The sequence below is a fragment of the Harpia harpyja genome, chromosome 17 (assembly GCF_026419915.1).
Source record: "Harpia harpyja isolate bHarHar1 chromosome 17, bHarHar1 primary haplotype, whole genome shotgun sequence".
Classification (NCBI taxonomy): domain Eukaryota; kingdom Metazoa; phylum Chordata; class Aves; order Accipitriformes; family Accipitridae; genus Harpia; species Harpia harpyja.
This window is the reverse complement of record NC_068956.1, coordinates 27447857-27475549: the sequence shown is the minus strand read 5'-3', so window position 1 is coordinate 27475549 and position 27693 is coordinate 27447857. Positions and strand designations below refer to the sequence as shown.

Below are 27693 nucleotides of genomic sequence, written 5' to 3'. Positions count from 1 at the left end.
CCCATCCAGCCTGGCCTTGAACACTGCCAGGGATGGGGCAGCCACAACCTCTCTGGGCAACCTGTGCCAGTGCCTCACCACCCTCATGGTGAAGAACTTCTTCCTTACATCTAATCTAAATCCACCCTCTTTCAGTTTAAAGCCATCGCCCCTTGTCCCATCACTACATGCCCTTGTAAAAAGTCCCTCTCCAGCTTTCTTGTAGGCCCCCATTAGGTACTGGAAGGCTGCTGTAAGGTCTCCCTGGAGCCTTCTCTTCTCCAGGCTGAACAACCCCAACTCTCTCAGCCTGTCCTCATAGGAGAGGTGCTGCAGCCCCCCGATCATCTCTGTGGCCCTCCTATGGACTCGCTCCAACAGGTCCGTGTCCTTCTTCTGTTGAAGACCCCGGCGCTGGACGCAGAACTGCAGGTGGGGTCTCAGGAGAGAGGAGCAGAGGGGCAGAACCCCCTCCCTCGACCTGCTGGTCACGCTTCTGACCGAGCAAGCAGACTTGCTCAACTGCAGAGCAAGGAGCTTCTTACCTTTCTTTCTTTCTTTAAGCCCATCTGTCATAATAGTTTGCAGTGCAATAGCTCAGCTTCAGTGGAAGAAATTGAGAATTTCCCCTTCCCCTTGCTTTCTAACCCGGCGAGGAGGCCAGTGCTTTGTGATGCAGCAGGTACGAGGCTGAATCCCATCCAACCAAGAAGATCTGTCTTCCATGCCCCAAGTGACTTCTCTAATAACGCTCAGGCTGTATATTGAACATGGTCTCTAAGAACACCTCTGCAGTGGTTGTATTTTGAAGGGAAATTATGAGCCCTGTTGTCAGCCTTTTGAAGATACAATGTAAGAACCTAAATCCAGCAGAGGCTTCAAGCCTGTACCAAAGATTGGTGCCAAGTCTCTGGGAGAAATCGGATTTCTGACACAGCGGTCTCAGCAGTGTTTTCTATGGGATAACTTCAGTATTGCCGTTATTCTCAGCTGACTAACGCTCTCTAGGGAACTTGCAAGCGTAATCCAGACTGAAGATCTCATTGCTGGGGCTGGGCAACTTCAAGTTAAGGCTGACATTGCTGACTGTCATAATATTACTTCCCCTTTTGCGCCGTAGAATTTTATTTTGAAGTAGTAACTAGGATTTTCTTTCCTTCTGTCAACATCTTTCTGAAAGGATCTAATAAACCTGCTAATCAGATGATTGAGTTTTGCATGTGGATTGCTGGTTTCCTCCGTTAGAACTGTCTATATGTCACTTTAATTAAAGTTTAGCAGATTATTAAATTGCTAGAATGAAGAACCAGCAGGATTTTCAGTCTTTATGCATTGCAGGACCTTTTCCAGCTCAGAGTGCTTTCCTTCTGTATCAGTTAACCAGTAAGAAGCCGTACAGATTTATCCTTTTTTCCTCTGAAGGAAGTGTTGTGTTTCAGAGTGGTGCTGCAGGTTGTTCACTGCAGAATATAATCTTGCAGAATCCAAAGCCTTTTTTATTAACAGCAGATGTCAAGTAGTCCTGTCAAAATGCCACTGTTTATTTGATAGCAGTGATTTTTTTTATACTGTATCTATGTTGAATAAATTCTCTGGCTTTTTATTAAACATCCAGAAGAGTTATTTGCACACTGGACAGATACACTAATTACCTTTTTTTTTTTTTTTTTTTTTGGAGGGTGTGATTTCCTGAGAGTGAATGATTACAGTATGACAGGTACTCTGAAATATCAGTGGCAGATTTGGGCATATTTGAAATTAGAGCATAAAATAGCTAATAACTAATAGGAGTTGACGGGGAAGAGGGAAGCAAAAGACTTGGGTACAAGACAGTCTTTTTTTTTTTCTTTTAAATGGTATATGGTATTATGGGATTGGCTGGCATTGCAGAATCCTTGTGCTGTTGCAAATTAAAATGGTTTTGAAGTTGTTCAAGTCAACCATTTCGTATTCATCTTCTGTGTCAGAAAAAAGCTTTTATGTGACAATAAGCTTACTGGGACATTATTAAATCATTTAATCCAGTTGTTTGATGAGTTCTTGCTGATTGCTTATAACCATGAAAGATTATGTATACATCAGAGAAACAATTTTTTGATGAGTGTGTTTATTTTGCTTGTTAGTTTATAACGCTGGTGCTTTGCTTCTACCTTCACTTCCACTTAATCCAAGGAGTTTGTTTGAGTAATTTGTTTCCACACAGAATGCCTTTCAGGAAAATCTTTCAGGTTCTTTATAAATGCACTATATTAACTTTCCTTCCCCTGATAGACCTACAGCCTTTCTTCCCTCCTTCGCTCTGTGCCCCAAATACACTTTTTCACACGCACGGCTCTGTCAGTGAAAGGTGGCTTTAATGGGATCGCTCGCGTGCTTAAAGATGTCCCTGGTTTTAGATGTCTGTTGAACAGAGACGCTATTTTCATCTTGCTCTACGGGCTTCGGATTCGGGTAATGATTTCTAACAGATTCTCCGGGCATCTTGTTCATCCGTACAGGACCCATATATTTAATACTGCGGACTCGGAGGCTGTGTTCATCGGGCAATATAAAAGTGGGCCAGGGACCAGTCCCTCGTCCCCGCTGCGGAGGGCATGCTTTCCCACAGCCGACTTGCTCCGAGCGGAGCTCCTCAGAGCGCTCCGTAACAAAGCCAGAGCTGCCGAGCCAAGTGGACAAACCCGGGTACGGTGCTTCGGCCTCATCCGTGGCCATCTTTCATTTAGCAGTGTAGACGAGCCCTCCGAGCTTCTCCTAATTGCGAGCTGTCCCTTGAACGAGCTGCACCGCCGCTGAGGGTAGGCTTCGCCTGATGCAGAAGGCTGGCTCGTTCCGATCGGATCATAAAGCAAAGGGTGGCTCCGCTCAGGCACGCTTTTTTGGGAACCTTTGCTCGCAGAGCCGAACGTGGGATGGCCCCGCTGAGACACTGGGCTGCCGAGGGGGGAGAAATGGACCCAGCATCTAATAAATTCCTGGTTTCTGCATGCTGGTTCACATGCTTCAGCAAATGAAAGATGGTTGTATCAGCAGAGCGTGTTTGGCTTTGGCTTCTGTTTGACACTTTCACTTGCAAAATTGCTACAGCTGGAGTTGTAAGCAAATGATTTCTTTATTATTCATAGCAGCAGGTGCTGCAACAGCCTTTTGGCTAGAGTTGTACTCTCTTGGTCCATGGTTTCTATATATTTGATTAGATGGTGCCCCATGCTGCTCAGATGGGATGCTAGTCCTCCGATAAACGTATTCTGTTATACAATCAGCTATATACTGCATTATCATCATTATTTCCGTAAATCGCTTTCAGTTGGTAGCTTTCTGTTGCCACTTGGGATTGTTCCAGCAACAATTTGGATCCTTTTTGTATGGCATCCTAAAAAGATTTTGGAAGTTAACATAGCCTGCGTTTGATTTTAATAGCTGGTGCCCTTCTGGCTGCACTAGAACACAGAAACAGCTATCTGAGCAGGACTGACATATTTATTTTGATTCACATATCGTTTATGTATTCTTCAAGAAGTGCTTATCCCAAGATTCAGTATGGCAATTTAGGCACCCGCCTCCACCGTGCTTATGCCAGAGTCGTGATGCTAAAAATCAGGTGCCTGTCCCCAGCAGGGTGATTGAAAACAACGTGGCTCGCCGCACAGCAGAGGGACAGAATGATATGCCTCGCTCAGAAAGGCATCCCCAAAACCTGGCACGCTGATGCGGGACCTGCCTGTCCCTTGCCAATTGACGCAGCCTGTGTCTGAATTTCCCACTCCTCTATGGAAGTGGGATGCTTCTGCTAGAGCCCTCTCCTGAGGGCTCAGCACCGACTCTTTTTAAGTGATGCTGCTAGAGAAATTTTGTCTTGTAGTACCGTAGTTCTGCTCCTTAGTCCTTGCAGAATGGGCCAAGGTATAAAGACTTGGGAAATAAGTTGAATTTCCTCTTCAGCCCGATGGGAATGAGAAGCACATTCTCCTTTCTAGGCTGTAGAAGACCTGGGGGAGGCGAATCCTCCATCCTCTCTAAGAGCGAGAGCAGACGAGGTCTGGCACGAGGGTCTGTGCAGGGTCTGCAGAGCCTGGCACTGGTGGGACCTCACTGGGGAAGGGGGCTCAGCTCCAGTCTCTCCGGGCATTTCACCATCACTGAGCTAAAAATCAAAAGGGAGCCCGGACGAAATCTGTACAAAGCACTTCAGTCCAGGCAAGCACGCAGCAGTGTGCAGGAGCCAGAGCTGGCCTCCATTGGAAGTAAAGCCAAGCTACGAATTGCCATTAACAAAACCTGATTTGGACGCAGCCACTTGTTATTTTCCCATCTAGAAGTGACCACCTCACTTGGTCCCTGCTGGCTAAAGACAGGCTAACTTCAGCTGCTGCTCAGGCAGACCTTCAAACCGAGAGGCTTTTCTACAAAAAAAAAGAAGGGAAAGTAACTGTAGTCTGGCCGTGCTTTTCCTATTGTTAAGAGAGATGCTTAACCAATTCTCTACTGCTTAGAGGAAGAATTTTCCAATATCTCGGTAAAATCCTTCACTAATTAAAAGGTAAATAAACCCCGTGTTTTTATAGACAGATTCCTGTCAAGGCTGCAGAGGCAATATTAACCGAAGAGATAACGGAGCACTTGGTGCATCTGTCGGGAAGGTGCAGATGGTTGTCCATGTGGGGACAAGCAGATAACAAGAACAGTGCGTGTGTCACTGCAAGGTACAGGAGTGGCTGCTTTTTCAGCTGGCTGCAGACTGGGCACTTCACACCTGTGAGTTCACTGGCATCTGGAAGAATCAGTTCAGCTTTCTGTTTAATTAAAATAAAAAACATTAGGTGCAGTTTCACACATTATGCTAGTTTCATTTACAGGCCGGATATCTGACAGAGTTGATGGATCTATCGTAGGAAAGGAGAATGGGTGGTATGCATTTATTCACTGGCAACAACCTCCTCGTTTGGGCACTGAAAGCTACTAAAGAAAAAAGTAATGGACCAAGAGGTGCGTCCGAGTACGGTGTTAATGGTGCCACTTCCAGTTAGCACGGCAGACCTGAAGCACGGAGATGAAAAATATGAAGAAAACAACACAGCAAGGCAGTTTGGCCACGTCCCTCAGACAGAGGGACCCTCTCCTGGTCACAGATGAACAAGAACCATCACTCCGCTGCTCCGAGCTGCTATAGCCACGGTGTCCTCTGTTTCCCACCTGCCGGTACAGCTGCCCGCACATCTCGCCGGCAGCCTGCGTGCTCCCCGAGCCCCACCGGCCTCGCGAGACGCTTTCAGGCACGTCCCGATGTGCTGGACCTCATGTATCCTTGCAGGACGTACCCTGCTTGTGCCAGAGCCTGCTCCTGAGCTCTACTCCCTGCAAGGCAGGTGAACCTGGTTTAGGAACGGGCGCCAGGTTGTCTTTAGCAAGCAAAACTAGATATTCCCCATGATTTTTATTGGTGAGCTCTGGATTTTATGTCTTGTGTAAGGTGCTGATGATTAATAACGACAGACGTTGTCATCCTGAAATGTGGAACTTACTTGAAGGAAAAAAAAAATGTATAATTATTAAAGAAAAATTAATTTATTTCTTACAGGTGCTGTTTCAGAAGCTATGTAAGGAAAAAGCAGGTAAGACACTGCATTACTTCTTGAAAGTTTCTTGGTGGCTTGTGTAGACACGCATGCGTTGATGGAGGACCCATGGGAATCTCTGCTATTATATTTGTTATTTAGTGCAGTTGCTACAATCACCTCCATGCTGTTGTTCATGATGTAGTGGTGTAGGACTTGCGTGGTTCTTAGGAAAGCTGATAATTCAGCAACTTTCGACTTACGCCTTGCAAGGTGAAGTTCTGAAATAACGGGGATAAACTCAAGTATTTGTTATTGGTGTCAGAGTGGGACTGACGGGCTTGCCATGGTGCTGGCAGGTGTAGGTTGAGTCGAGGTGAAGTGTACCTGAGTGCATTTTCTGGCTCAGTGCTCGCACAGCAGCCAAGCCTGGTGAAAAGGCTCGTTACAGAGGCACATTTTCCAAAAAATGTAATACCACCCCCAGGCCTTGTTCCCAGTGGCAACGTCATGGTGACAGAATCACTCCTTAGCATGAGCTCACTAGCCGGCTGATGCGGTTGTCAACGGCATCGGTGAGTTTGACCATTACGGGGAAATTATTTAGTTACAGCTGACGTTCTGCGAGGCACCAAGATCGGAGCAGTAAGTAGAGTTAAAGACACGGATACCCTGAACCCCACATACGTTAGCGTGCCAGGAGCTAAGGAAGGGTTTGGATAGACAGATATGCACACAGAGATCCTGATTCAGCAAGATACTTAACACGCAATTAAACCCGCATTTGACAAAACCAATTCATTGCAATGGGGAGCAAGCAACTGCTTGGATGATTTGCTTAATTGAGGGTAAATGTCCTTATTAAATTGTAACGAAGCACAATTAAGAAATACAGAGAAAAGAAACTGCTTCCCAGAATGTGGGTTGCTGGAATTTAATAACAGCCCCACAGTTTTGCAAAGAGAAATGTCCCCAAAGTCCAAGTGAATCCTCATTCCCACAAAAGCCTTTGCCAGCTAGAAATATCTCAGTCATAAAACAACTGACCTCTGGAGTCACCCATTTCCAACTGCTTTTTATGTGCCGTTAGTCAATATGTATGCAGTGTGTGTCAATTAAAATGAAAGAAATTGGACATTGTTGTTGCAATTATCCCTCTGTCCCTAGATGACTTAGCATCTTTTTTTTGGCCTGAAGGACTAGTTTAAGCCAGTTTGCTAACTCAGTGATTTCTTCGTGCTCAGAGTAGCATCTGTCTCTGCTCTAAATTGCATCCTCAGTTCTTTCCGAGGGCCACCTTAACTCTGTTAGAAACAGATGAACGAAGCCTTTTGCAGCCAATGTCACTGATTCAGTGGCTCTGCTGGCAAACGTGCTGACTTAGCAAAATGCCAGCAACCCTGGCCTAGAAAACCCAGGTCTCCGTCGGCATTTTCGCCCTCGTGTGCTTAACATCAGGTCAGCAAAACATGAGGGCTGTTGAGCATAGTATAGATACAAGTATTTTCATTCAAGGTCTGTGCACATTAACTTTTTCTGCTTTACGAGTTGTATGTGTATGTATGCCATGATGGTATTTGCCAATGAAACACATGCCTGTGCTTTTCCAAAGCTAAACAAATCCCATCAGTTCTGAGATTGATTTAGGAATTGTTTGTATTGTTTTCATGGCTTGGATCAAAACCTCTCTGTGACACTGAAGGCTTGCTTTATAAAGAAAAGGAAAACATCAATGGCACATAAATTTTAAATAAAACTTATTATTTTAGCAGTGCTCCCATTTTTTACTATGATTAATTTTTCAATTGTTTTACTTTTATGATAACATTAATTTTGTCACCAAAAGAGATAAAGTTTAGTACCCATCTTTACCGTGGAACATGATGGTTGAAAGTTTGATAACTGCAGAACTGAAAGATAAATGACAGGTCATTTTCTGACACAGTTTGGTCACTGAGGTGGAACTTTAATCATGAAAATCTAGCACACAATAGAGCTGGTAATAAATGTATCATTAAAATGTTTCTGGCAGAAAATGCCCATTTCTTCAAACTGAACCATTTTACAGGAAAAGGTTAGCATTCGTTAATTTCTATTTCACCTTATTTCCGTAAAATAGGTGTGCATGTCTTGACATGCGATGATCTAGCAGTTTTCAAAGTGAGAAGTTTTGATTTCTATTTGGCTTTGAAACTTTTGGCTTTGGATTAAAGCATTTAAAAAAAAAAAAAAGGAGAAAACCTGATTTAAATTTTAAAAATGGCCAAATCTATGTCTTGGAATGAGGGACAGGGTTCCTTCCAGGTTTGCAGTTCCTAAACATTTCTGATATTTTCTCTGCTTTCTGGATAAGGAATTTTTTTCTGTTTTGCAATTTCTCACATGAGAAGAGCACCTGTCCTGCCCGTATCGACCACATACAGAAAGCAGCACTCTTCTGCTCAAGTTCATGTTCTGCACCGCTTTCCTCTTACATTATCTCTTCTTATTCTTTCTCATTCCCTTTTGTCATTTCTTCTTCTGACCTCTTTCTTGGGAAAAGCTCTCTCAAGCTAGAGCTCTCAAGGCCCAAAAGAGTAAACCGTATTTGTGTGTGAGAGGGAAAGAAACCCCGCCCTTTGGACTGTTGTTCTCTCTCTTGCGTGCATTTTTTTTTTTTTTTTTTTTTTTTTTTAACAAATAAATGCAATGTTTCGGGGCTTCCATTCCCTGGATTTACAGTGGGTGCCTCACAATATGTTAAGCAGGATACCTGAAATGTGTCCTAAGAAAAGCTGCAGCTGCACAGACCGCTCAGCCACCCCGGGGAACCTCCTTTGAAGTACCAGTATTGCTGGCAGTGTTGCTGCATGCTAGCCAGGCCTAGTACCATTATTTCCAGACGTAATAACACTGGTACTTTTAACAGTGCATGCACTGGAAATAATGATGTTCTGACCATTAAAAAAATTGCGCATTAGGAAAAAATATTAAATAATGATAAGATGTGACTCTAGAGGTATGAATTTATTCTGGTTTCTGTTTTCTTGAATAGCGGCAGGGTGCAGCATGAGCTGGTGGCTCCCTGGGGACCAGGGACAGACACGGGAACAGGGTCAGACACAGCTCCAGGATGGCCAGGCAGGGCCCTGGGGACAGGGATGGGATGGGATGGGATGGGATGGGATGTCCATCTGCAGGTCGAGTCCCATGGCCAGGCAGGGCTGTGGCAGAACTGGAAAACAGCCCTGCCGCAGTGTCGTGGGGCTCGGATGGACAGCCCTGGGTTGGGCTGAAAATGGGGTTCCACGAAGACCTGGAAATTTGTATACTTATAATTGTATATATATATACATGTACATATATATATGTATATATATATACTTATATAATTGCACACTACTAAGTAAATGCAATGTTATTAGGAGTTAGACCTAGGCTGCAAACATGGTGTCACCCACACCCTTTAAGATGTAGATAACAAAGTGCAAGGGACAGTTGCCAGAGAGGATAAGCACTTTGGAGTGGAAAAGCTGGTTTTCATGTAGACAGGCTTACCCTTGGTCTGTAGGCTAGCAAGTTGTCTTTTGGCTTTCTGTAGAAGCAGTAGACAGACAGTTCACAGTTGTACTCCTTGTACGTGATGGCACGAATAAGCAAGTTTTATGAATATGTAAAAACCATCCTATTCTATGGTTTTACCCAGATCTGTGAAAACGCCAGCTTCATCCACTGAACCCTACTTTCTTTGAGAATGAATGTGGCTATCTTGGTGGTAACTGTGGTTCCAACCATTAAACCACATTCCTGCTGTCATTAATGAATGATGTCATTAATAGGACCGCCCCAGTCCCATCGCCGTGCAATAGACCACTCTGTTCAAGTCATCATCATCATCATCAATGCTTTTCTTCTCATATTGCTAGGTACATAACACCAAACCCAGTCTGCACCACATATCTCTGTTCTGGACTTGTAACGCAGGAGGTCCGAATTACCTGCTGTGGTACCACCGAGAACGCCTTGGTTAGCTCCTCCTCTTGCCATCAGATTGCTGCTGGGTTTTTAGATAGCCTGCAGAAGTCACTGTTAAAACCTGGCTGACTGACGCTATGCATTCTTACTATCTCCTAGTATATCTTTTAGTAAAAATCATTCTATCCAGCTTGAGCGTTCTAGCTGCCTAATGTATTTTCAAGTTATCACCACATAGCTCAAGATGACTAACACAGAGCACACTTCATCACTGGTAGGGAAAATGAGCTTTTACTTTGCTGACAAAAATCTGAAGTCAGATTAAAAGATGACACATCCTCTATTTTAGTGGTGTGTATGAAACACTAAATATAGCAGTGTGCTCGTGTATTTGCTGATGCATGGTAATGTAGTCTGTAGCAGAACAGCAATGGGCTGGCAAGAAAGATGGTGCAGTGCAGTAGTATGATAAAATCCTCGCGTGACCTTGGCCATTTCAGAAGTACTCCGTGGATAATTGTGTATCCTTGACTGATACATTACAAAATTCACATAGAGGCAGTTGTGGTCCCAGGGCTTTAACAAATAGCCTGATCCTGCAGTATTTGTCCAAGCATAATGCTAATTGACTTCAAGGAGAGGTCTCCATAGCATAAGCAACCAGAACTGTGCTATATAGCAGCTCTATATGAACAACTGCCAACAAAGGGCCTGATTCTGGGCACTGAGAGGGACCTGCAACTCCATCTGGCTCTTGCTAGAAACTACAGGTGCTTGATTCATCGCGAGATCAAACCCACATGCAGTAGTTCCCACTGATTACATCTTTTTGTGTTTCCTTGGTCATACAACGTTTTATGCTCATGTTTATATTTCACTTTGCTGCAGTCCCCGGGCAGGAGTTACGGATTAATTGCGCCGTGAACAGGGAAATGGGGGTGGCTTACAGAACCATAACCTGTTCTGGGATTTTCCCCTTGCTCGTGGCGAGGTGGAGAAGACGATCCCTTTCAGCCTTTCGCTTCCCACGGATGCCTGGCAGATGCGCTGGAGGTGGAGCTGAGGCTGTGGCCGTGTCGCGTCCGCTGCAGGGGAGAGCAGCAGCGGGGTTGGACATTCTGCAGTCCCTCCCAAGACTGGGTGGGACGCAGGTCTCATGCTGTCGTTACTCCAGCTACAAGAGTTTACCCAAGATGAGAACCTGACCTGAAATAACTGGGGGGAATAAAACATCCTCATCCGATGATCCCATGCATTCACTAGAAGGCAGAGTGGGGTCACTGACATGTTTCCCACACGAAGGGGAGATGCTTACTTTGGACTGAAAAATGAACAGGCTGTTTTCCTCAGGAGTGGTACAGTGAAAGTAAACTAGTGAGTAAACCCAGCTGTTTGGTGGCCTTGGCCTGTTAACTAGTTAAGGTCTGTATTGCTCAAATTAGAAGTAGGTAGACGTGGTGCTTGTCCTGCAGTCAGTGCATCAGAGGGTCCTTTCATTTGGCTCCTGTTCTAACTTCTGTGCAGTGCCAGTTTGGCTCCCAAAATTAGGCGGTGAGATTGCCTCTTCCTGACTATATGTTCCTTTCGTATGTTCCTCTCATAATCAAAACCGATAGAACAATCCCCTCCTTTATTCTTATGAAAAGGCAAATCTTTGCTACTCAGCTCCTACTGATGTATTGGAGCAGCTGAGGGCAAACTGTGATCCTCAGCTCTCAAAAGCAAGAGGAAAACGAGAACCCTTACTATATATATCTCAGGATATTGCTGTTTCTAAAAAAAACCCAGGTGTAGATTAAAACATACATGTTTACTGTTTTAGCATGTGAATTATAGACAAAAGCTTGATCTGTTAAGGAATACTCTGAGTTTTATAGAAGAAAATTCTGAAACAATGGAACAGTAATGTATAAAGACACTTTATACACATACTAATACTCAGTGTCATTCTAAATATCTTCCTCCATTTCCCTGCTCCATAGTTCTTTCTGTAACTTTGATTTTCAGTCAACATTTTTAATAAAGAAAAACACTGAAAAGACTATAGCTGGTAAATGTTAAAAATAATAGCTAGTCAAGAATTGTACAAAATATAGGTAGTTTCAGAATGAAGGTATTATAAACATTTTTCCTAACTCATTTTTGTTTACAACTTGGACTCCTAAGGAGAGCTGAACACTGAACAGCTGATAGATGAGCTTGGGTTTGTAACTGCTCTTGAGATGGGACAGGAACCTTGCTGTAAATGGCAATCTAATGCTAATTGATAAATGGCTCTAAAGTTTTGCCTCTGTTGGAATTAGGGGGTTTTGCTTTCCAGCAACTAAGGTCAGATGCGGAGCCATAGGATTCTCGAGTCATTTTCTTCTGTGACTGAACAAATGTCTGACAAAGGTTGTGGACAAACAGCCATATTCAGCTCCGTTGCATCCAAGCAACCAACTTTCTTTAAACTGGGCTTTTCCAAGAGTCATGGCAGAGGGCACGTTTTAGAATGTAACATTTATTCTAAAACTAACAAATGCCTGGAAAATTTTCACTGAATAATAAAAAAATCTAGTATACCTATTTTTTGTTTCAATTAGACCTTTCCCTCAGACCTCTCTGATAGCCACAATGCAAGCTATGTTCTTGTATTTTATTTCCTGGGCAAGGTATAACTTCAAAAGTTTGAAGGTTGGATATTTTAAAGCATGGAAACAGCAAAATAAATCTTTAGTGTTTTATGGTGCTAACTAAGCATTACAGCTGTGAGAGAGAGAGACGCACACACACTAGATAGAGCTATATAGTAGGAGCCTTTCGTTTTCACAGAAAGCATTTCTAACGGGTAGCAGTTCCAGCAATTTTAGTATTCCCCGTTAGAAAACATTTCCCTCCTGTAACAATTCTCTAGGTTCAGTTTTTGCTATTTAACTATTTAGGATCAATTCCTAAGGATTAACTTCTGAGTTTTAGGGCTGTATCGCAGTGACACATAGCTCCTCTCTGAAAGGCTCAGGACACAAGATAGATTCTTCGCTGTTTCTTTGTTTGTAAGTCAGGCAGGCGAACACAGAGGAATGCTTCTGAATGGAACATAAGCTTAATGTAAGTTATTTGGGGCAATAAAGCTATCAAACAAATCAGCCAGCCTCTGAATTTTTGCAACACAGGACCTGTCGTGGGACTGTAGTCAGACCGTGCCACTGTTTCATGCTATTGAACAACCTGCCGTGGGTGGAACGCAGGATCTTTAGGCGTGAGCCTCAACACCTCGCAGTTGAGTAATAACCACTTTAACTTGCAGGAAATAATCACTGCGTAAGCCTCTCCCTAAATATAATGGGACCACTAGAGGAGGACAAAGAGCTGTGTAGTGTTAATGTCAACTACAGGGGCACCTTCCTAAGAAACAGGAGAGCTGCTTTAGCAAGCTTTTCACCTGAAAACCATCCAGTCTCTGCCCTTCCTGTTCTCTGTATTAGATTCCATCCAGGCCAGCAAGGTGCTATGACAGAAATGCACATAGAGATACTGGTATTTACTGAGGACTCAGCACAAGGCAAAAACAAATCAGTCATTTCCACTGTGCCATCAAGCCACAGCTGAAATGCAGCAATAGGAGGAGGCCAGAGCTGCGTGTGAATGCAAAAGACACGCCAAAGCCATCCCGTGTTAGAATTGCATATAATGGCATTTGTCAGTTGTGATTTTGGCTCTGCGTCTTTCTGAGGGCAAAGCAATAAGAAAGGCACGTTCAAGAAAACAGGTGGCCAAAAGGTTCCTTTAGACATAGGTATTATTAAGTGGATCTGAAACTGCTATTCCAGCCTTGGTGAAGTGTTGGCTTTTGACGTGGGGTCTGAGAAGGTAACGGCTTTAGGCTTTTATTTGAAATTTGTTTATATTAGGTTCATACCTTCCCTGGAATATTTCTTGGTTCCCAAAGACTCTGTTATATAAGGCTAGTATGTATGTCAGGACAATTTGTTTTAAAGCAAAAGGACAAATTTTTCCCTGGCGTAATTCTTGTGGAAACTAATGGTTTTACATCAGAGTTCACTTAAGCATCGATTCAATGATGGTTTAAAATTAAGCAGTAACATTGAACAGTTAAGAAGTTGCCCAGCACACTCTGTGCAAGGCATAGGTCTGCCTGATGATTGCCATGCAGGTTTTTAGTATTAGCTGCAAATTTATAAATAGGAAGGACAGCCTGCGAAGTGTGCAATGTTTGAAATTTGGTTTGCATGACTTCTATGTGGAAGTAAAAAAGGAAACACTGAATTTCTTTTTAAGCAAAGCTGATGAAGAATTCATTTATTCCACAAACTACAGCTGATTTTTTTTTTTAATTACTTAAACAGTTACAGTTGTCATTGTATACTGCTTACTAATAACTTCCATTTTCTGGAATTCTTAGCTTACATGGGGTCTAGGGATTTCTCCTTACTTTAAATTCAATCCTTACTGCAATATATGATTACATGTGATATGTAATTAACACTAAGATGACACTGGCTAGTGAGAAAAGCTTGCTTTTAAAAGTCAGGAAAATGGTCATCTCTAAGTATGACTGAAGTTATTAGATTGGTTGAATGGTTTTCAAGTCCATAATTTTCAATTTCTTTTTAAATTGCCTCAATTCTGAGAAGCAAACTGATTCTAGCATAGAATCTTGCAGATTCGTCCTGTAGAATATTAAGGATTCTTCCTTTGTAGAACCTAGTTCTGTCGTGGCTGCAATCACCTCAACTCGGTGAGGTTAGGATTAGTCTCTTTGTGATGCATTTATAGCTGTATAGAAAATTATTTATATCTGTAAAGAAAAAAACATACCCTCCACTTTTCACAGCATTTCAGAATCAAACTCCTCTAAGTAGCTGAGGAAATGGGAAGCTCGGGAACATTATATTTCATAAAATGTATATAGTTCTTTTAGCAAAGTCTTAAAACTACAACTTACTTGGACTGCTAATTAAGTCACTTATTATTTTTAAATTGTTTGTACTGAGGTAGTGACAATGGGCCTCCAGCCCAGAGTAGTGACCTTCTGAGCACCGTACAGGCAGAATGGGAGTCCTTCCCTCACAAACCTTACAGCCTTACGTCATCATCGATGTTTTTCATACAAAAAGGTGACTTAAAACATTTACATCTGTTTCTAATTCAGCATTCAAATAATTTGCCGGGAGCTTATTTTCATACATGTTGGTCCGTGAGCCGACTGGTGTCCAGGTGACGGTCCCCATCCTGCCAGGTGCTCTTTGCTGTGCCCTTTGCTCAATGCCGAGCTCAGCACCGGGAGGACCTTACGTTAGCACGGTGGCTGCACGGAGAGCCTCCGTAGCTGCTCACGCGTGCCAGCGCGCTCATCTGAGCTGTTCGCATTGTCTCAGGCAGCAGCAGGTCAAGGCTTCTTAGCATAGAAAAATCGGAGAACGAGTGGCTAAAGCCCGGGGTGTTGGTGGTCCACCCCTGCCAGAGACAGAAGGATCTGGGCTGCAAAAATAGGAGGGAGAGACTCGGAGAACTGTTTCTTCTGTGCCTGCTTCGCAACGCAGCGGAGAGGGAATATGGAAAGGAATAATTACGACATCCCACAAGTGACTGGTCTTCCTTACAGCCTTTCCCAGTGGTAGTTGCCTTACTATCCATGCCAGGCCTCCATAGAGAGAAGCCGCTAGTTCTGATTTCCAGCATCTTTTAGTAGGCAGAGCGGGCACAAGGCCATAGGTACTCCGGCATCACTAGCAGACTGCTGATGTTGGCATCTGTTTGTTTAATAAACATATAGCACATAAAGTTAGCCCTGCTTTTCACACTCTTTCTTTTCTTGTCTGCTCACCACCACATTGTCAAAATCTTCAATTGCCAGCTCTCTAGACTCTCATTTGGTAACAAAAATGTAAGATGAGTTTCCAAAGTTAAACTAAACTTCTCCTGCTATAAATTTTCTCCTATTTATAAGACAGACAGAACTGATGCAGTACACTCAGTGGCTGGATGATGTATTGGAGAACTCAAAATATTCAGTAATGTAATTTAAAGTACACCTCTTCATTTGTTGCTTCTCTTGTTGTGCTCCTCTTCTATGGCCCCATATCCTTGGAATTTTTTAAGCGTAACAGCAACTATATAGGGATGATATCCAGAGTATTAAGCTGTACATAGGTAAGTAACTGAATGTATACAGAAATATGTAAGAGTGCCTCTCAATTGCTGTGATGTGTATATGGAACATTGATGTAAGCGTAGTATATTGTGCTTCCTTAGGTCTTGATAGACCCTGTGCCTTATGAGCGCTGGGGAGGAAATACCTTTAATCTTCAGGTGTTCATTTGCAATGGCTACACTTTATTTTTACACAACACAATTTGATGGGCGCAGAGAAGTCCTTTCCAGTGGTTTTGTTCCCTTGGGTTTGAGCCTTCTTTTACCGAAGTCTGTGGCACGCCGTCCTTGACAATGTCAACAGAGGCCAAGTGGAGCAATGAAGTACTGGAGTTCTGTTGCGTAGGGCTGTGGGGTTGTCGAGTATGCATCGCTGTCCTTGGGAAACCACAGGGCCACCTCTGTTCACAGCACTGGGCTTATTTCATCATTATCCTTTTAGATGTTACAGAAAAGCAGCTCCTGTTTTTTGGCAGGAAACACCCCCCCACACCCACTTTAGACCCTTTCCTTCTCTTTGCCTCCTCTCTTGTGAGCAGAAACTTTGTCAAGAAAGCACATTTGTTTGGGCCAGGAGCAGAGGCAGCTGATACTCAGCTAGTTATTTTGATTGCCTGGCTGGTAGGGGTTGGGGGAACAGATAATGTCAAGATTTCCTCTGCATTCCAGATCTGTTTTCCTCCTACGGTTAGCAGGCGGTGAGTGTGACTTTTCCCACTCAGCTTTTCCCACAGTCAGTAAGACTTATCTGACAACAGAGTTAGTGTCAACTGTCCAAAACTAACTAGGAGATATCTTCCTCTCACCACTCCTGTGCTGTTATTGCTTATCAATGTCACTCTCCAGCTTAAATGACTGGTTAATTTACAGGCGTACTGAGACAAATTCACTTCTGTTGCAGCTCCGTTGAGTTCAGTGGAGTTAGGCTGGGAATGAGTTTGGCTGTAGGTGTCTGAAAAGCACAAGTGGTAGGAATGTGATAGTAACAGAAGCAAGAGCAGTGTGACAGTCAAAACAAAAAGGAAGCCCTGAGCTTTGGCAGGATTCCCATTTCAGATTTCTGGAGTGTGATCCAACAAGGTGTTCATGTTTTACAGCTGGTGCTGCAAGAGAAAAGTTGTTATTCAACAGCAAAACAATTCCAGTGTCTCCACATCAAAACGTAGCTCATGTTAAAAAAGAACAAAAGGAGAAGTAAGCCATAGGATTTCAGAACACAAACTCTATTGAGAATCATGAGGACTGTGCTTCTAAATCTATCGGAGACTTTTAAAAAGACTAGAGTGAAACTGAAACATACTCAACCTGAGATTTTCAAATGAGCCTACAATGGTTAAATACTGAAATCCTATTAAAATTCCACAGGAAGAGGAAACATGAGATAGAATTGATACCTCCAGCTTTACCTACAGTCCAGGATGGCTTTCTAAGCACCTCTTCTGTCAATGTGGGGAGAGAGGCGTTTTCAGTGTGTAACATCTTCTTCAGCTGGATCAAGTCCTCCTCCACAGGTCTGCTGTAGCCCCTCTTCCAGGCAGCTGGTTTGGGGTGGAGTGAGTCGCCCTCCGAGGGACATTCCCCTCCATCCCAGCTTCCCACCTCCCTCAGTTCTCTTTTAACAATGGGTGCCCAAAATTCAAGGAATGGGACTCTTACACCTCTTGCTTTTGGAATTTTGTTAGTATTTCTGATTCACAGATTAAGTTAAAATGAATGAAGTGTAAACCCAAGCATTTTAAAGTTATGTTTAACTCAGTTAATTTGGTTAACCTGGACTAGCAGTGCAAACAGCTTGCAGTGTATCCAGAGCACTTTGTTCATTGCTCTGCACGCTTCTCTACACATACCCTACCTACTGGTTTTGTCTCTTATAATCTTCTGGACTCCCCTATCTCTGTTCATTTTCTCTCCATTTCCTTCTTTGCAAAATCCAGTTTTAGTTTTCCTCCTTACCATTTCCATTCACTATTGTTTCCTCTTAAAGGCACCGTGACTTTACAGTCTGGTTACTCTCCTGCTTATGATGCCTTACGGTGGTCTTCCTTCCTTCCTTCCTTCCTTCTCTTAGTTCTGCCTCTCCTGTTGCCTCCACCCCATACCTCTATGTTCTCCAGAGCTTCTTAGTCTTCTTTGGTTCTCAGTGAAATGGGCAAAGGGCTCTGCAAGCTCTCTAAATCCATACATAATACTTCCTCTCTACCCTTGCAATCAAAACAATTTCTTGCTTTTCCTTCTGCTGGTTAATGGACCTGTCATGATCTATCACGACCTCACCCATGGGTTATGTGTCCTTGACTGGCTGAGGATTAGCCAACTTTCTGGGTAGTAAGAAGCAAGGTCTAAAAACTGCGGACCGAAAGCTGAACTTCCAGATTGCTGTTTATGCCTTTAAATAAATCACCTGATTTTCAGAAAGGATTTCAGAAGTGGCTGATGAGTGGTAACCACTTCTGAAAATTGGACAGTGACTTAGGGTGTAAGGCTTAGGGACATAGTTTTTAAAATCATGAATTTTTTGTGTCTGAGCACAGTATTTCCAGACTGAATGCCTGGATGTGAGTGCGTTCTGGAGTCCTCTTTGCAAATAAGAGATGAAGCACTGTCAGAAATGGAGCTAAAAGTGGAAGTGTTGGAATACACTCATCAGGTTCAGCTGTCCAAGGCGGCTAGAATGATACCCATATTTGAAGATGAAAAGAAGTCATTGTGGGCAGCAAAAATAATTACAGCTTCCCATATTAATTATCATATATGTTTCTGAAAAAAACAAAGCAAGCTATAATACGCACAGATGAGAATACAGATGTAGGATTAAGTATGGCTCTGCAAAAGAAAAGAGAAACAGCTTTTGCACGGAAAACAGGAAGAGATAAAACTTATCTCGGCTTTCCAAACTAATATTCCAGAGATCTTCAAAATAGAGAGGAAATAACGTGAGAAATCAGTGTGGGAAGGAAATTTTGGTCATAGAACATAAACTTTATAAAAGATCCAAAGACACCCAAATTAAACTTGTCAGTTTCAGAATGAAGAGAGGCTAATAATAGGTTGCCTAAAAGATTTTTACTAGGACAAGTATCATTTAAAGCTTCATTATCTTGACAAGTGAGTGAACAGATGGCAAAATCTGTAGCAAACTCAAGATTTCCTAGGGTACTAAAGATTAGAAAGATTTCTGAGAATCAAATTCAAATCACCAATGCGAGGTGATTTGACAACCTCAAAGCAGATGGGATTTCAATTTACCTAAGTGTGAGGATGCTCAGGAATGATCTGAAGCATTCACTGATACTGCATACTTAATGAAGTGTTACCAGTTCAGAAAAATACCTAGGCAACATTATGGACAGCTTAATTAAAACAGCTCAGCAAAAACAGCTGTTCAATTTGCAGCACTAGTCGTGAAAGCAAATAAAATGCTAATTTATATGAACCATAAAGAACAGCGTTGATATTATTATAACGTCATCATATAAATTCAGGGATCTATATCACAGTGACATCCAGAATTTTCAACATTACAAAACTGTCTACGAAAAGAAACATTCAGAGAAGTCAGTAAAGGATGCTAGGCAAGGAAGATACAATCATTTTACTTAACTAATGAAAAAATGTTGCGGCACTAAATTCCTACTCACCACCAAGTCATAGGGATATCCAGTGAACGCAAGATATAGAACAAGTAGCACCCTCATGTGCTGGAACCTGTTTCCCCAATTAATGAGGATCATCAAATCAGCAAGAAACAGAGGGCTTTATACTCACATATTCTTAAGAAGCATGATGGGAGTGAACAGGGAGAGGGAAGTACCCACACTGGATGAAATTTTTTGGTGAAGCATATGGGAACTTTTACAATTACTTCAGCAAGTCAAGAACTTCATTAATGAGAGATTGTCACTAGTGTTTGGTCCAAATTGGGGGGGTGGGGGGTAAGAGTTAAAGAATGGTTAGAGCAGTTCTTGTAGGAAGGGAGGCTGTTCCTGGTGATTATTCAGAAGACCTTGAGTTTCATCAATTCTGCATTAAAAGGGTAATTTATACCTGTACAAAGTAGAGTAAGAGCCTACTGTTTCTTTCTAGTAGTACATACAACCCACTTTGCATTTATCCTCCCCAGCTATAAAAGACGAGCTATAGGACGGGAGGGAGGTGGATAAATCCAAATCTATTTAAGTCCTAAAGGAAGATAATGTTTTCCAGATGAAATGGTATTCTTTATTACTTGACTGACAACGATGAACTACTTTAGATCACTGCAAAACCACTTAGCAACATTTCGCAATAGAAATTGGGAATAGCCTCCAATTTGAGGCATAAGACTGGGTTCTGGTTTTCATATTTATTTCTCACACTTTTTTCCCCTTTAGCAGTGACATTCACTGAAAGATTTGTAAGGCCTGAACTCTGAAATTATGCCTCTGATAATTTTGATCAAATTAACATCAAGGAATACTTAGTATAAATATTCTCTGTCAGGTAAATTAACTGATCTTCTGTCTCAAAAACTAACACTGCATAAGATCCTGCTGAGTTATAAACTCTTTAGCACCTACTCTCCAAGCAACTTATGTTGGTTTTTGTAACATAAATGATTCAAAAAATTTCCCTGAAATGTAGAACAATCTCAGATAATTACTACTGAACAGATTTATGTCAGCACAAAATGACAAGAAGCTGTTGAAGTCGAGTCTGCCTGACAGTAATGTAAGTAAACAGTATGAACAACATCTGTACCTGCAGCACCGTAAAGGTGTTCCGACATCATCCATAGGAACTAATTTCACTAGAAACCATTGCAACACTGAAAACAAACTTTAGAACCAGCAATACATACCAGCAAAATAACAGCTTTTTCTTGCCTTCTCAAAGAGTCCCGAATGCATCTCTCCTTCATTTGCATGGCACTTAATTGAAGTCAAGGGGAATTGTGTTTGTGGAGTCTCAAAAAAGTGTCCATTAATGATCAGAGGGGGAATCGGGCCAGCTCGAATACAGCGCTCCAAGGGAGTACAAGGGGGGGTGAAGCCTGCTCTGTTCTTTCTGGAATCAACTTTTCAAGTAATACTAAATAAAAAAAAGATGGCCCTTTCTGGAAAGTGAGTGGTGGCATTATCAGTAGAGAGCAGCGGCTGTGACCTCCGTCATCGTTCTGGTCACATCACTGTGCACAGCAGCAGGTGATGGGGAAACACCTCCTCAAGCTCTCTCTGCCTTCGGTGTGCTGGGCCAGCTACAGAGCTGTCCCTGCTATTGCCTTTCTTGGGAATTAAGTTGCTTTACCAAGTACTGCTTTCAATCCCAAAAGAGAGAAGAAGAATATCTTACTATTTTCTAGCTTTCTCCCATGGTGTTTGATGTTACTATTTGTATAATAGTAATTTAATGTCACTATTAAAATTCAGTTCTGTGAAAAGCAAATGGGTGCATAGCATAGATTTTTTGCCTCTTGAATGCAGAAGTTGGAGTCTATTTGAACGACCACAATAAGTTATGCTTTGCATGGTGGACTCTTTCATTTCTCACGGTCGAATTATTTTACGCAGGCTATAATTATACAGCAGCACATCAGTGCTCTCATAAAGTCTGCTGCCTACTATGCAGTGACACCTTATAGCTTACATCTCTGCATCTATGTAGTATAGTCCACATAAAACTATAACATAGCTTTGTTTCCAAGATACTGAACCTTGAATGAAATTATGCAAACCCCCTCAATCTACATGCAAAAGGTAGGAAAAGTGTAAGCAAAACTGAGGAGAAGCTACAAATTTGGTGTCCCAAGTATTTTTTAGACTTGCAGTTCACAGGTATGCTTTTGCCTCCCTGATTATATGAAGTCATTACTGAAGCAATATTGGACTTCTTTTGATAACTTTTTCCTCCAAAGCTTTCTGTAATGGTTTCAAGGGCAGTACTGCAGGCCTGTTCGTGTTTCAACCAAAAAAAGTAAAACTCTCCAACTCACAGTAAACCGTTCTCTGCATAGCTCTAAAACCCGAAACTGCAGTTGTTACTGCTGACTTGTTAATACAACACAGACATCGACATTTCCTGGTTACTGTAAACACTGAAATGCTTTTGGAGTTAATGGAATACAGGTGCTGCCTGACACTACCAAAATGTTCTCACAGAAACAGAGACATTTTTGGATGGAAAGAGCTGCAGATCCACCTAGTCCAGCCCCTTCTTCACAGCATGAATATCCTGCTTCTCAGTGGGAATACCCAGATATGTTAAATGTCATGAAGCAAGCATTCTTCCTAAGCTTAAGCTCCTTTATACTTGCAGGAACGGCCGTACCACTTAGCCTGCTGGAACAGAGAGTTCTGTAATGCCAGAGCTGGGTGATGGAGTGGGCTTAGGCAGGCTCTGAGCCGCTGGGAAACCTTCCCAACGGGGCTGTGGGAAATGATGCTTACAATCAAATCGTCACCAGACTTCACTTTGAATGAGACTCAGACAATACTGCAAACAGCCAATTGGCCCTTCTTTATTGTGGAAGCAAGAAGAAATTTAAAATCAGCCTTAATGATTCAAGATCCTGTAGAACTCTTTAGGTTAATAGGGGTTGGCTTGGGCCTCAGCCAGATTTTGATTCTGGTCATTATAATCTGCCTACCTGAAATTCTATCCCCTCTTGCAACTGGCCATGGCATTCTTTATTTCCTGTCCAAAAACATTAGTAGCATTGCATTTCAATTCTATTAAATATATATTTTTAAAATCTGTTAAATAAGTATAAATGGTAGCTAGGTGACCAGTAATGAAGGAAGCTCTGTAAAAATCCGTAGCTTGCAATATATTGTTACTTGGCAATATGGTCCCATCAGTCAGTAGCCTGATTACTAGGAAAGTGAGTGTGCGCAGGAGTATTTCTGTATCTGAAAAACGTTCTTACTCTTGTAAGTAAATTGGTTTGGGGAACAATTCTGTTGCGTTGTTGTTAGAACCTGTTGTCAAGATTGATCATGTTTTCCTGTGTAATCCAGGAGAGTTATAAAAAAAAGAACAAGCTCCCAGGCCTCTGAACCAATATCCAGATACAGTGTGTGCTAAATTGCCACTGACTGCTGCAAGGCTTTTTTACAAAAATGTTCCAATTATTTCTGCTGTGATGGTAATAACAGTTGGAAGTTTGGAAAAAAAAAATATCTTGGTTTAGACAAGGTCCCAATACAATATTAAGGAAGTGAGCACTTTGAGAGCAAAGAAAGATGTCATTTAGAATAATATATTTTTGTCAAGCAACTAAAAAGGAGGGGGCAAATCAGACACCAGAAGCTGGAATGAGAAGAACAGGGGCAATATTGTGTGCTGAGATACTTTGTGTTTCGACATAGCTGCTCGCTTTTTCAAGGGCATTAATCACATCAAAATTTCAAGCTCTGCTTCGTTAAAAACCCGCTGTATCTACACACATAAAATGTGTTGCACTTTCCCAGTAGCTTAATCATTGAAGAACTATTTCTTCAATGGCTATTTCTACAGTGACCAGCTTTGCCCAGCCCAAGCTTACATGTCTGCAACATACTCTATTTTAAAGATGTCCACAGACCATCTTACGAAAGGAAGTGAAAGTTTATTGGCACTTGGTTTGTTTTGTCCATTCTTCTGCTCTGCTATCTGAGAAATGTGCAAGGGCTTATGTGACTGCAGTTCTTCGGAATTTCAGCTTAAGTATCAGCTTTGTTGTCTACTGTTCAGTAGAAGCGCTCTGTTTACTCCGACAGTAATCTATCCAATGGTCATTTGTGCCACAGTTACCTCCCTGTCCCCTTTTTCACCATTCTCACAGAGCAGAGAATCCTCCTACCTGTCACACAGGGCCTTCACCTGGAGTTCATCATTCTCCTGTGACAATTTAGGCTGAGTTAAGGAGACAAGATGGGAGTAGAGGGGTTATTAAAAAATAATCTCCAAGAGCTAGATACAACTATGATGTGAGACGGAGAGAAAAGTCCAAGTTAAGGCTGGCCAGAATGTGAAAATCCTGCTCTGTGGTAAAACCAGGAAAATGGCAGTTATTTTCCGAAAAAAAATGCCATTTTCTCTAATTTTTATTCTATAAGAAATTGTTTCTTTGTCAAAAGGAGTTTTCCAGGTGAAAATCCGTGGTGGCTCTAGGAAAAACTTTCATCCCATGTTTGCCATCTCATCTTTGTTTTCACTTACTCTGTCCTGATAGACACAATCTGGTCTACTTCAGCGCATCCCAGACGCAAATACTCTGGCAGTTCTCTGCTCTTCATTGCAGTTCATCCTGCCTTTATGTTGCATCAAGCGGAGGCTGCTTGGCTGAAGGCTGAAGGCCCTTCCCTTCCCTATCTATCATTTGTTCAATATTAAAAGCTTGATTCCCACAGTCTGTCCGTACAGGATGCCAGCTTTTGTTGTCTACTCATTACGTTTTCAAATACGCATTTGCATGCTTTCTCTAAGAGTGCCCCTCATGCTAGGGAGCTGGTCCTCTGAATGTGTAAAGATGATACCACATTAACCTCCTTGGAGACCCTCTTGCTAACTCGCCTTGCGTCAGTGCCTCCAAAAACTACTTCTGGTGTGCTAACACCAGTAGTTACTACGCTGGCCAGTATTGTTTTATTGTTCTCTGGTACTCCACCCTTCCTACCCCAATTAGCTCTTCTCTCCACTGGTGTCTTGTTTTATATTTAGTTCGTAATGTCCTGAGGGCAAAGATTCTACTTTTGCTCCATCCAGTTTCTGGTTCTAAGTGCTTTGATAATACAGTTTATTGATAAGAATAATAATAGAGTACCATCCTCTGTATGAACAGAAGAAAAGCTTAATTCCCCTCCGGCCCCTCCACGCCAGTTTTAACAAGGGAGAGGGAGAACAGTCAAACAGCAGATACTTTGTTACTGGAGTCTGTATCTGAGCATACTTAGAGCCTTTTCACAGCAAATACTGCAAGAAGTCCCATTTATTTCAGCATTAATCACTGTGAACAAAAGTGAAGGAATTTGGCTCCGACTAATGAAAGCCAGCAGTGCGCTGCTGTTGACAAAAGTGCGGAGTGACCCTTTCCCAGAGCTTCAGAAAGCTGAAATGGAGAAGGATGAACAGATAGGTGCCAATCTCTTGATAAACTGGGAAAGAGTGAAACTGCTTTATAATTGATCCTTGTTAAAGCTACCTGAAAACGATGATAATTTGCATATGTAAATAATAAGCAAGGAGAGAGTGCCAGGGAACAAGCTGGAACATTTTGTCCTTGTTCACAATGATTCTTATTTTTCTCTATCCAAAATGTTTGTTTGTTTACTTAGATGTCAAAGAGGACACCTACTCATATGCCCTTGGTGCTTTTCACATAACTTCAGCCACAGAATTAGTATGCAATTCACTGCAGTCTGCTATTAGGAAAACAAGCAATGGGAAACCTCAAATCTTTTCTTCCCTTCCAGTGGTAACCCAGACTTACAAGATCACATTCAGGACATTTAGGCTGTGACAGAAAACAAATTCCAGAGCTCTAGGACCCCCCCCCCCCCAAAGAGATAAAGATCATTGCCAAAGTTATAAATATTACTTGATGTATTTATATCTGGGCTGTATGAGCTACTATTTGAAGCTACAAAAACTTCAACACCATTTTGAATATCATAAACTTCAAGAAGCTTCATTAATTTACAGTCAATTCCTGAAGAATTAGATGTATTATAAAATTTGGTATTGTATTGATTAGCATCAGACTGCACCAGTGATCCTGTAGTACTAATTGATTTCCTCTTTTGCTTTATTATTGCTTTTTGAGAGATATAAGTATAAGGAGCTTGTGTCCACTAAACAGCGTGCAGTAACCAAGGATGCACTCTTCTCACATTTTCCTCTGCAAGACATATCCTGTTTTGTTCTACAAGCAGACAAATATTGTGAAATGGTTAAACTAACAAAAAAATCCTGACTCACCATAATTAAGGCCTAGAGGAAAAAAAGGAAAGAAGTTGTACTTTTATCATAGTCTTTCAGTAGTTTACAAACGGCAAAACAAGATGTAGTAATTTTTCTCTTTCCTTAGGCCTGATTCTCTTCTTAACAAAGGCATGGGAGTTTTTACAGTGACTTTATTAGAACTGGATCAGGCTGCATAATGGAATCTGTAACAAATTAAAAACACACTGCTAATTAGAGGCCAGATTATTATGTAGTATCAATTAACTTGGCGTTTAATTACCATGGTGATTGGGAGGCACTATAAATTGCTAAATATATAATTAGAAAATCAGACTTCTGTGCCACAATGGCATCAGAGCATGGGTATAATTAGCTTAGATTTTCCCCCATTTTACATGCTTGCAAGATTTTAAGACAGACAAATATCACTTTCATTCCTGCCAGTATTCTGCTATCAATGAGAGAAGACAAATATCATAGTTCACCTTCTTTTAAGGCAACTGGGAATTTCCTCCTTTCTGTTCATCATATACAGTGTTTTTATTGCAATTACTCTGAACAGAACCATTTTGGCGTGACTAGTATCAAGCAGGGAAACTGCTGCTTCTGTGGAAAATGTGCTTTCCTTGTCTTTCCCCCAGAAATGTTACCCATCTTGTTCAGGATGTCAGAATGTTTCAAGCTGTAGACAAGAGCACTGGTCAGCTGGCTATTTATGCACTTAACCAACAGATGAAAATGCATAGAAGGAGACCAGAACTTTGTCGTTTAGTCACGCTTTCTAACATCTTAAAAGGAAGTGAAACATCTTTGACCTGTGAATGATCCCCAACATACACCTTTCTTCAAGCAGGTTGTGTTGAACAGCTCTTTTTGTAACTGCTACTACTAGGTGTAATACATTAAAAATACCTGTGTTGGTAACTCGACTTCTGAACAGCTGACTGTGATTAAAGGCATAAAATAGGAGTGGGCCAGTTGCTGCATGAGATATTTTCTCATTACTCAATAGCACTGTTTTCTTTGGGGAGAGAAGTACAGTATCTGATCTTGCTGCTGGATTTAGTTTTCCACAATAAAGTACCTGAAATTAGTAAGATTTTTGTCAGTGCCTGCCACAGAGTTTGGTCTAGGCTTGCCAGTTCAGTTCTGCTGCTGGTTATGAAATACAGCCATATCACTGGAGTTTATCTTAGTAACCTGCGGTGAGATATCACGGTATTAGCAATTGCTAGTAGCTCATTGCTAATTAGCTGCTTTCAGTAAACCTGGAAGTCTAGGGACATTTTTGATAAAGTAACATCTTCAAAAACGGTATAGAAGGGAAGATAATATCTTTTGTTGTGTTGCTACATTCTGGCCACCACAGAAAGCAACTGCAGAAAGGGAGATCTATCTTCCAAGCAGGCTGGACACAGTAAGAGGGTGCATTCAAGTGTGGCTGCCAGAAGAGCGCTGCTGAAGGTTACAGTACTGGCTGACACAGACTGGTGTTTGTGGGTAGTGACACAGCGGTATGGTACAAAACCTTCAAAACCGATTTTATGGTTTCACCTTTAGACGGTGTGTCACTGCTGATCTTTATAGGGCAGCTGAGTACAGTGTCAGAAAAGAATTTCTCATCTCTACCTGGTTCCTAGCGGATAGGAGCTCGTGACAGAAAACAGGCATCATAGATCTTACGTACTGGTAATGGCTGTGTTGGTACGGAATTAAATAAAGTGAGGCAGAGGTCAGAGGCAGATATACAGGGCAGAGGAGCTGATTGTAGGAACTGTAATCCTCTCTTCTCCCATTAACATCAGCAGGTGTTTGCTCTGGATCATGGGATGTGGGAGTATTTACGTAATTATGCTGTCCCCCTTCCAGATCTTGGATGCATCTGTCCCTGGAAGGCATCCCTTTTCTCACAAGAGTTTGTCCAGTCATTTGGAGGACACTGTAGCTGGAATTGCAGGAGGAGGAATGACATACAACATCTTCACAAGTTCTGGGCAAGCACATCATCTCCACTGTATCAGATAAAGTAGAGTAGTTTAAGATGAACCTTTTAAGAACAGGGACAATGGAAAACGAATTCACATCAGAGAGTAAGCAGAAGATGTATTAAAACTGAGTGGTAACATGGAAT

The 27693-nt window shown here is 42.0% G+C and overlaps 1 protein-coding gene across 2 annotated transcripts in view; it reads left to right on the top strand.

The window, feature by feature from the left end:
• Positions 1-27693, top strand: part of STARD13 (StAR related lipid transfer domain containing 13) — a 312029-nt gene that overhangs the window by 134454 nt on the left and 149882 nt on the right. For both annotated transcript variants that reach the window (XM_052812403.1, XM_052812397.1), the window contains exon 5: positions 5558-5591. In XM_052812403.1, coding sequence (XP_052668363.1) covers positions 5558-5591 — 34 coding nt within the window. The remainder of the gene's footprint in view (positions 1-5557; positions 5592-27693) is intronic.